The 10,822-nt window shown below is 38.6% G+C and overlaps 1 protein-coding gene across 1 annotated transcript; it reads left to right on the top strand.

Annotated features, from left to right (window-relative positions):
- Positions 1-3,619: 3,619 nt before the first annotated feature.
- Positions 3,620-6,392, top strand: LOC124914272. The gene is made up of 2 exons (XM_047454781.1): positions 3,620-3,797; positions 5,986-6,392. Exons 1-2 carry the CDS (start codon positions 3,620-3,622, stop codon positions 6,390-6,392), a joined length of 585 nt encoding a protein of 194 aa, XP_047310737.1.
- Positions 6,393-10,822: the final 4,430 nt, after the last annotated feature.

Here is a 10,822-nt window from a genome sequence, read left to right as displayed (position 1 = left end):
AACCAGATCTTCTTTGGTAAACTCGTCAGAAGAGAAATCAAATACCTCTTCGTCATTTGCCATGAAGCAGGTTACTTTTTCTTCACCGTCTTCATTATCGGAGTATGCCCACTCACTTCCACCGTCGGATGCAATGAGTGCCTTTTGAATCTCCTTTCCTTCGTCAGCATGTTGATCATCGTTTCTTCGGTAGTCGTTTCGTTGGTTATTGTTTCCCCGGTAGTTATTCCCTTGATAGTTGTTTCCCTGGTACCGGTTGCTTTGGTAGTTGTTCCCCTGATAGTTGTTTCCTTGATAGTTTCCTTCCGGTTTTCTATCGTCTCTTCTTGGTTTTCTACACTCTGACCTGAAATGTCCAAAACCGTCACAGTTATAACATCTTTTGTTTGATTTATCTACATAGTTATAATTAAAATCATTGTTAGATGGTGGCTGGCTCTTCTTCATAAATTTCCCGAATTTCTGAGCTAGCATCGCCATCACATCTTCAGTAATTTGATCGGTGTTTTTGACTGGAGTCGGAACGGTTGATACTTGAACCGCCGGTTCCACCGATGTAACCAAAGCTCTGGTTGCGGTTGATGTGGATTCTTTGTCTTCGATCCGAGACTTGATCTCGAACTCGTAGGCTTTTAGATCCTCGAACACATCATGCAACTTCATCTGCCCAAGGGTGCTCGATTCCTTCATCACCATGGTCTTGATATCCCACGTGCTTGGCAGAGATCTTAGGGCTTTGATGATTACTTCTCGGTTGTCATACTTCTTTCCGAGTGTTTGAAGCTCGTTGACTACACTGGTAAACCGGTTGCTGAATTCCTTCATGTTTTCCCCCGGTTTCATCCTTATATTTTCATATTTCTGTGTAGCCACCAGGATTTTGTTCTCCTTAGTTCTTTCGTTTCCCTCATGGATCTGAATGATCGTTTCCCAGGCTTCCTTTGCATTTTCACACTCTGATATTTTGTTCAAAGTGTTATCATCTATAGCCTTATAGATGTGCCTCATGCAATGGTTGTCCAGGTTACTCCGTCTTCGATCTTCACTCGTCCATAGTTCTGCCTCCTTGTTGATCTTGATCGGTCCCTCTTTCAGGACTCGGCTCATCTCATCATCTAACGTAATCAGATGTAGATACATCTGTTTCTTCCAACTGCTAAACGCTTCGCTGTTTAGCATTTGCGGCTTGTCGCTGTGGGTCATGCTTCCCATCTTCTTCGGTTGCTTGAGTGCTAAGAACCTCGCTCTGATACCACTTGTTAGGATCGGGGACGCCCTTGGAGGACCGGGGTGTTTCCGGTTTCGGGAAGGGTGGCCGCTTACAACACACACAACTCTTTGGTGATAGTCCGGTTAAAGACTAAAACCGTTCTCAGCACTGCGCAAACTGTCACAGACTCTTGAACCGGGTTCAAGGGCGGAAATGTCTGTTTCAGGTTGAAGCAACGTATGCGACTTTAGATGATGTTTTAGGAGGAGTCAGTTTTATGGATATGAGTGACCGGTTTAAGGCGTATGATTAGTTTGATGTTAGGTAATGTGAATAATGAAAGCAACGAAAGAACACGAGACAAGAATTTTTTATGGATGTTCGGAGCAAACTCTCCTACGTCACCCCTTCTTCTCAGATTATGAGAATGATCTCCACTAACTTGTGTAGTTACAACAATACCTCCGGTCGAGCCCAACTTCGCTACTCGCCGGTTACACCAAACTCACTTTTTGATGTAATACAATAACTCAACACAACACAATACAGAAAGCTTCCGGTTTCAGACACACCGGTTTGGAATATGAAAGTTTATCTCTCTAGAACTTATCGCTTGACTTATATTGAATGATTCTCAACTTGCATTAAATGAGGACGATTCGTCTTCCTTTTATAGCTGTGAAGAGCCAACGGTCACTTTCTTCTCTCTCTTTCAGATTGGTTGATCGTTATCACGCCGGTGTAGAAAGGTTGCTTGCACGCTTCACTTTCCTCAACACCTGGCAGTCATGCAGGCAGCTCTGAGCAGAAGATGACGTAGCTGGTTTTCAGATTTGGACACGTGTTGGACATCCATCTCAGGTTGTCAACTTCGGATCAATAAAGCATCATTGCTTTCCTTGCATGCTTCCGATCGGATCTGATCTTCTTTTATTCTTTCAAGATACGTTTCTTTCGTCATGGTACGTCACACTTGAAGTTTGAATCTTCCGGTTTTGTGCCTTGTGCAGTATGATCCGGCTGGTGTGTAAGTTTTTGTCTTTGCTGACCGGTCGCTTGAGAAAGTAAAAAACCGGTTCCTCTGATCTTTAACTTGATCACTTGAAACTGGTTTCTTTGAAGTATAGCAGCAACCGGTTTTGATGCCCCAACCGGTTCATACGGTTTTGATCTGTATCTGCACATGAAAGTTAACAACTGTTTAGTCCGTCTGGCCGGTTCCAAAAATTAACTTACTTAATTTTTCTATCAATTTTTCCCTTTTTGATTATTTAGAATAAATATTCAAAACTTGTAATGAGTGGCCGGTTCCAAAAATTAACTTACTTAATTTTTCTATCACATTCTATATGACTATATTTTGTTAAAAAGATAGAGTATTTTGTATGGATAAAAAATGCTGGACAATATTTGTAGTAAAGGACCGAAATTATTGTAACAACTTTTGGCATCAATTGCCTATGTGTATAATACTTGTCTTTTAAATGAAACATACACCCTTTATCTTCCTCTTATGTGACGATTTTCTATATTTTATATGTTCAAACATGATTAGGTTCTACCCATCTTTATTCTAGACCTGAATTTAGATTTATGGATGTTTTAGTTGGTATTAGAGCAACAGTCCCGATCCTTAGTACTTTCACACTCATGCGCCTGTAGTTGCACCTCAAAGAACTCTTTTTCAAAGTTTGTAAGTTATTTAATAACTTTTTGCATGAAAATGTTATTATTATAATTACACTAGTATTGTCAATACAGTAATGAGATAGGTGTAGTAACACAACTTATACATTCTTATAAAATGTTAAGATGATAGTAAGATGTAGTTTATTCCTATTAGAACCATGAGAAGAGGGATCAGGACAAATGCTACTACCTCCTCAGATGAGCAAGAGATGATATTTTAATAGGTCTGGTAGAGGCATTGCGGGATCAGAACCGCATCCAATGTGAGCATATACGTGAAATTTTCGAGGGCCAATGGGAACAACTACAACAACAATCATAGTTGTAAGAACAAGAACAAAGATGGAGGCCAATAACCGGTGTACAAGCAATTTATGGGCTTCAAACCAATAGAATTTAAGGGAAGCACTGACCCAATGTTGCTGAAGAATGGATTCAATCCCTGGAAACTATCTTTGAATTCATGCAAATTAGTAATGTGGATAGAGTTCGGTGTGCAACATTCATGTTTAAGGATGATGCACGCATTTGGTGGCAAGGAGCAAAGGTTGCCTTAGATTTTTCTAAGGTGACTTGGGATGAACTCAAAGATACTTTTTATGGTAAATACTTCACTATGAACACAAGAAATAAACTAGCTCATGAGTTTCTGGATATTCAACAAGGAGAATCTTGTGTGGCAGAGTATGTAAAGATGAACGGGGAAGATATTTTGCTCATATGATCCTAGGGAGTGCTGCTACGGAGCTAAATCATTTCATGGAGGGGCTCAATGCTACCATCCGTAGGGATGTTCGTCTGAGTGGAGTGACTACAATGCGGGAAACAATTGAGAAGGCACTTATAGTACAAAAAGATAGTGATGATATTATGAAAGAGTCACAAGATAAGAGAAATAGTTATTTAGGAAGATATTTTCAAGGACAAAATTCTAAGAGGCCCCTTCATCAGTCTTATAATCAATCTGCTCCACCACACTAATCAAGGAACACAAACCTGAATCGATATTCCCAACGGCCACAACAACAACATCAACAAAGGAGAATACAATCTGCTAAGCTAGCATCGTCGGCCAAATCATCCTATGGGTCAATCCCAACTTGTACTCGTTGTGGGAGGATCCATTAGGGGGAATGCTTGCATGGATCCAATTTCTACTTTATATGCAAGAAGCAAGGGCACTATCATAGGGATTGTCCACAGAAGAATGACATTGTTCTAGGAAGGGTGTTTGTAATGACGTAAGAAGAGGCAGACCTGAAGTCAACCATCATTACGAGTAATCTATTAATTGCCAATACTTTAGACAATACCTTAATAGATACTGGAGCTGATGAAACTAGGATTGTATGTATATAGAATTGATTCTATATTTTGTTTCTGCATATTTTGTGCAAAAATTTGGTATGAAACCTGATGAAACTAGGATTGTATGTATATAGAATTGATCTATCATCATGCATAGTTTGAATACCAATAAGTATGTTAAAGCTTGCAAGGCACAAATTCAAAAGCACAAGATGCTAGTAAATCTTGTGGTAGTAGAAATGGATGGTTTTGATGTCATTTTAGGAATGGACTAGATAACCCTTCATGAGGAACAAATTGATTGTAAGAAAAAGACAGTATCATTAATCGATCAAGATGGAAAGACCATTCAGTTCAGAGTAACACCTCAATTTAATCATTCACTTAAATATCAACAACTTTTTCAGTCATGAGTTCCAGGAGTGTTGACTACTTCTTATGCAATGTTAGGAGATTAACAACCAAAAGTGGAGGACATCAAAGTGGTAAGGGATTTCCCTATTGTATTCCCTGAGAAAATTAATGGCCTACCACCAGTAAGAGAGGTGGAGTTTGGCATCACGTTGAAGGTTGGAACTCTTCCAATTTCAAAAGCACCTTATCGGTTAGCACCCGCAGAATAGAAGGAACTGAAAGATCAACTACAAGACTATTTAAGAAAAGGTTTCATCCACCCAAGTGTGTCCCCATGGGGAGAACTAAAGCTTCTTGTAAAGAAGAAGGATGGGTCTCAACATCTATATATAGATTATCGTGAGCTGAACAAGGTGATGATCAAGAATAAATATCCTTTGCTCAGGATTGATGACCTATTCGACCAACTAAAATGGGCTTTGGTCTTCTCTAAGATAGATCTAAGGTAATGCTATCATCAAATACACATTCAGGATTAAGATGTGAAGAAGACAACGTTGAAAACTCGCTATGGGCACTACGAGTTTCTAGTGATGACTTTTGGGTTGACTAATGCACCAGTTGTATTTATGGAGCTGATGAATAGGGTCTTTTACCCCTACTTAAATCAGTTTGTAGTGGTCTTCATAGACGATATCATAATCTACTCTCGAACAGAGGAGGATCATCAACAACACATAGCATTAGTTTTGCAAGTATTAAAAAAGAATCATCTTTTTGAAAAATTATGCAAGTGTGAGTTCTGGATGAGTCAATTTGCTTTCTTGTGCCATATTATTTCAGCCAAGGGTATTGAAGTTCATCCTGCTAAAGTGGAAGTAGTGAAGAACTAGGCAGCACCAACCAGTGTGACTGAGGTAAGAAGCTTTCTAGGTCTGGTCGGATATTACAGAAGGTTCATCAAGGGATTCTCCAAGATTGCATTGCCTGTCACCACCTTGAACCAAAAAGATGTGAAGTTCGTATGGACTGAAGAATGCGCAGGCAGCTTTGAAGCATTAAAAAATAGTTTGATAATTATTCTTGTGCTTACAATTCCAACTAAGGTAGGAAACTTTACAATGTTCATCGATGCCTCAAAGCATGTTTTGGTGTTGTGTTAATAGAAAATCAGAATGTTGTAGCTTATGCTTCAAGGCAGCTGAAGAACCACCAGAAAAACTATCCCACACATGACTTGGAATTAGCCGCAGTTGTGTTTTCCTTGAAGATTTTGAGGCATTATCTTTATGGATAAAAGTGTCAAATCTTCACAGATCATCAAAGCTTGAAGTACCTGTTCAAACAGAAGGAGTTCAACATGAGGCAAAGGTGATGGCTAGAGTTGGTTAAAGACTATGACTGCGAAACTGTATATCAACCAGGGAAAGCCAATGTGGTAGTAGATGCTTTAAGTCGTAAAACAAGCACGCAAAATAAGATCATTGCACAACCAAGCTTAGTTCTGGAATTTGAAAGGCTTAACCTGGTGGTGTTAGATCCAAAGCATGAGTGTATCCTTGCAACCTTGGCAATTGTACCAGATTTAATTAATAGAATCCGATTAGGTCAAGCTCAAGATCCCCAACTATCTCTTTGGAGACAAAGGGATGAGAAGAAAGGCACATCATTATATACAACTAAGAACGAATTGGTGTATCATAAGGACAGACTATGTGTACTTTCTGTGGATTCATTGAGGCAAGAATTATTGGTTGAGGCACATACAATTCCCTACTTTGTTCATCCAGGAAGTACCAAGATGTTTAAGGACCTGCAAATGTTATACTAGTGGCCATGAATGAAGAAGGACATCATGAAATATGTTAGTGAGTGCTTAACTTGCCAGTAAGTGAAGATTGAGCATCAAAGGCCCTAATAATTGCTATGCCCATTACCCATACCAGTTTGGAAATGGGAGGACATCTCAATGGATTTTGTAGTTGGGTTACCCCATACCCTACGAAAGATGAATGATATATGGGTCATAGTAGACCATCTCACAAAATTGGCTCAATTTCTACTAGTTCGAACAAGTTTCTCATAACCCAATATACAAAGTTGTACCTACAATAAATTGTTCGACTGCATGGCATCCCAACAAGAATAGTATCAGAAAGAGATCCTCGTTTCACCTCACATTTATGGTAAAGTTTATACAAGGGTCTAGGCACCAAGCTATCATTCAGTACTACCTTTTATCCACAAACAGATGGCCAATCTGAGCATGTGATACAGACTTTAGAAGATCTGTTGCGGGCTTATTTAATCGATTATGAAGGGAACTGGGAACCAAGATTACCGTTGATCAAATTTTCTTACAACAACAAATTCCTAGTCTTCAATTTGAATGGCATCTTTTGAGGCTTTGTATGGGAAGAAATGTAGGACTCCCCTATATTGGAATGAAGTGGGTGAGAGAGTTGTCATTAAGCCAAAAATAATGACTAATACAGTGTCTCTTGTAAGCAAGATCAGGGAAAAGTTGTTAACAACACAACCCAGACAGAAAAGTTATGTCGACAAGAAGCGTCGGGATTTGAATTTTGATAGAGGTGACCACGTTTTCCTCAAGGTATCTCCCTATAAAGGAATCATTAGATTTGGGAAGAAATACAAATTAAATCTCAGATATATTGGTCCCTTTGAAATCCTTGACGAGATTGGAGATGTGGCTTATAGACTAGCTCTTCCTCCAAATCTAGATACAGTTCACAATATTTTCCATGTGTCCAACTTGAGGAAATATATTCCCAATCCAACCCATGTCATTCAACATGAAGAAGTGAAGTGGACACCTAGTTTAGCCTATGAAGAATTCCCAATATAGATCATTTCCATACAACCTAAGAAGCTGAGAAACAAATAGATAAAAATGGTTAGAGTTCTTCGAAGTAAACATTCAAGTGATGAGGCAACTTGGGAAATAGAGCAGGACATGCAACGAGATTATCCATAATTATTTAGTAAGTCTAATTTCGAGGTCAAAATTTTTTATTATTAGGGTAGAATTGTCACATCCTAAAATCACTTTCTGACCAAGAATCTTCGGTTCTGACAGAAGTCAAGGACCGAGGATAATTCTACCCAAGACCGAAGAAATTGGGACCTAGGAATTTCGAGACCCATGACCAAGAATTTTTATTAGGACCGAGAGTTTGACCAAGGACCCTTTGAACATGTTCCTTTAATAATTAGACTTCTGCTCATAGTTTTTCCCTGCTTTACCATGCCAGCTCATAGTTTACTTGACAACTCATGCCTATTCTCATGTCTTATCCATGTATAAAAATTAGTAAAGACACATGTCTTTTAGTTGTTAAATTAGTAAGTCTAAGGACACATGTCTTCCAACTGTCAATAATCAGTATGTTCTAAATAACACATGTCCCCCAACTATCAATAATTGGTAATTTATAATGACACTTGTTCTTTTCACTTACCATGACTTAGACTATATAATACTCACAATTGATTCATTCCATTAGTAATGCCACTTTCTCTCATTACAAATAAATAGAAGCAGCATCCTTAGAAGCCCTTGAAGTACAACAAACCTTAGAAGCCATTGGAGATCATCCATCCTTAGCAGCTTTAGGAATATAAGGCAATCATCTTTTCTTAAACCGTTTTTAGAAACCCACACATGCAATATATAATCCATGTATTTTCTATAAATGATGCATGTTATTTTTAAAGCATGATTTTATTGCATGTACATGAGTTTAATGATAAACATGATTGATCAACATGCTTCCAAAGTATTAGGTGTTTTTATAGAATCATAGTTTGATTTTCTAAAAAAATGATATGTTCTCTTTGCATGTTCATGTTTTCCAAAGGATTATCTGATTTTCCTTGCATGGCTCTATTTTCCAAAACATGTTCTGTTTTTATATAATCATGGTGAAACTATACCAATGTATGAATTGATGGATTGTTATGGGATGACGGATAGACAAGATGCTATGGTAGTCCGATTCCAAAATATTGGTTGTATAATATGGGACCGACTTTTGGAGATGAGCTCTAAGAATATCTCTCCACTCTGATATGTGTCTAAAAAGGTTATGGACTCTAGAGATTGACTCCGAAAAGTTCTCTTCCAAATATGTGCTCAAAATATATGGATTCCTCCTCTTCAGGATCATCTTTAAAGGGTTTAAGGTCAAATTATGTGCTGACGATGTTACTGTACCTTCACATGATGAAATACTTTTAAAACCCACATAAATATTTTATAATCTTTTTATGCATATGTTACTCTTTGTATAGAAAGGAAATCATTTTAAACTATTGTTTTGAAACTCTTAAAATGCTTATTGAATTATTAGACGCACTATGCTTGTGTGGTGTAGGTACCCAACCTTAATGTTATAGACTAGTTGAAGAGACTTTTGGAATGGAAGCAATCTACAAGAATGAGTGTGGAAGGAGGGACAATTGATAAACACTTTTGTATTTTGTGAAACTCATTCTGTATGATTGTATTTTGTTGAAAAGATCGAGTATTTTGTATGGATCAAAACTGCTGGACAATATTTGTAGTAAAAGACCGAAATTTTTGTAGCAACTTTTGGCATCAATTGCCTATGTTTATAGTACTTGTCTTTTAAATGAAACATACACCCTTTAATTAGCTTCCGCTTTTGTGATTGTTTTCTGTATTTTATATGTTCAAGCATGATTAGGTTCCACCCATCTCTATTCTAGACCGTATTTAGATTTAGGGATGTTTCACATTGACTCTCTTCTAAAAGTCCATTTCATCTCTCCCTCGCGGTACTTGTTTACTATTGATATCTCGTTAATATTTAGCCTTAGACGGAATTTACCTACCGATTGGGTCTGTATTCCCAAACAACCCGACTCGATGACAGCGCCTCGTGGTACGATAAGATCCGAACACGACAGGGCTCTCACACTCTTTAGTGCCCCCTTCCAGGGGACTTGGGTCTGGTTCACCGTTGAGGACACTTCTCCAGACTACAATTCGAACGACGAAATCGTTCGATTTTCAAGCTGGGATGTTCCCGGTACGTTCGTCGTTACTAAGGGAATCCTTGTTAGTTTCTTTTCCTCCGCAAATTAAATTTCATAAACTCAGTGGGTAATCCTTCATGACATGGGGTCGCAATCGATACACCATAAAAGAAGCACCAAGGGTCAATAAATCCAAAAGAAGTAACACAGGATCGAAACACTTTCTCAACCACCACTAACCGTGTGTCCTAACATATGGACTTCTATTTCGGAAAACTGCTCCATAAAATGCACAAGAGGCCATTATACGTCCCAAAACACTCATCCCCTCCAATTAAAAGAAAATGAGATAAAACGGGGCAACACAAAGCGAGACGCCCAAGCAGACGTGCCCTCAACCTAATGGCCTTATGCACAACTTGCGTTCAAAAACTCGATGGTCACGGGATTCTACAATTACACCAAGTATTTAATTTTTCAACATTCTTCATCGATGCGAGAGCCGAGATATCTGTTGTCGAGAGTTGTTATTTTTATGGAAAACTAACATCAACACATATTCCCAAATAAATTGGTCTAGCATGGGAAGTATTTTTAACATTCCTTGGCGGTTTACGTCGGGGTTTTGTTTATGAGTTGGAGGAACATATAATCGTACCCAAAATATGATACAAAACATGCACCCCAATCACATGAAAGGAATAGACTGACCAAGGTCAATCACAACACAACCCATTTTTTTAACATGTTCGCTGATTATTTGAAATAGTTTTCAACAATGATCACTCCGCAAGTTCACCTACGGAAACCTTGTTACAACTTCTCCTTCCTCTAAATGATAAAGTTTAGTAGACTTCTCACGACGTCTCGAGCGGTGAACCGTCCACGTCACCGCGATCTGAACACTTCACCCGACTATTCAATTGGTAGGAGTGACGAGCGGTGGGTAGAAATGGTAGGGACGTAGTTAACACGAGTTGATTACTCGCGCTTACTAGGAATTCCTCACAAGACCAACAATTGCAATGATTTATCCCCATCACGATGAAATTTCAAATATTATCCGGGCCTATCGGCCAAGGCTATAGACTCATTGAATACATCAGTGTAGCGTGCGTGCGACCCAGAACATATAAGGGCATCACAGACCTGTTATTGCCTCAAATTTCTATGGTCTAAAAGGCCATAGTTTCTCAAAGAATCTAGGTGCAGAGTGGCACCTCCACATAGATATTTAGT

Source organism: Impatiens glandulifera, chromosome 9 (assembly GCF_907164915.1).
Source record: "Impatiens glandulifera chromosome 9, dImpGla2.1, whole genome shotgun sequence".
In the NCBI taxonomy this organism is placed as follows: Eukaryota; Viridiplantae; Streptophyta; class Magnoliopsida; order Ericales; family Balsaminaceae; genus Impatiens; species Impatiens glandulifera.
Note: the sequence above shows the minus strand (reverse complement) of the source record. Positions and strands in the feature narration are given on the sequence as shown.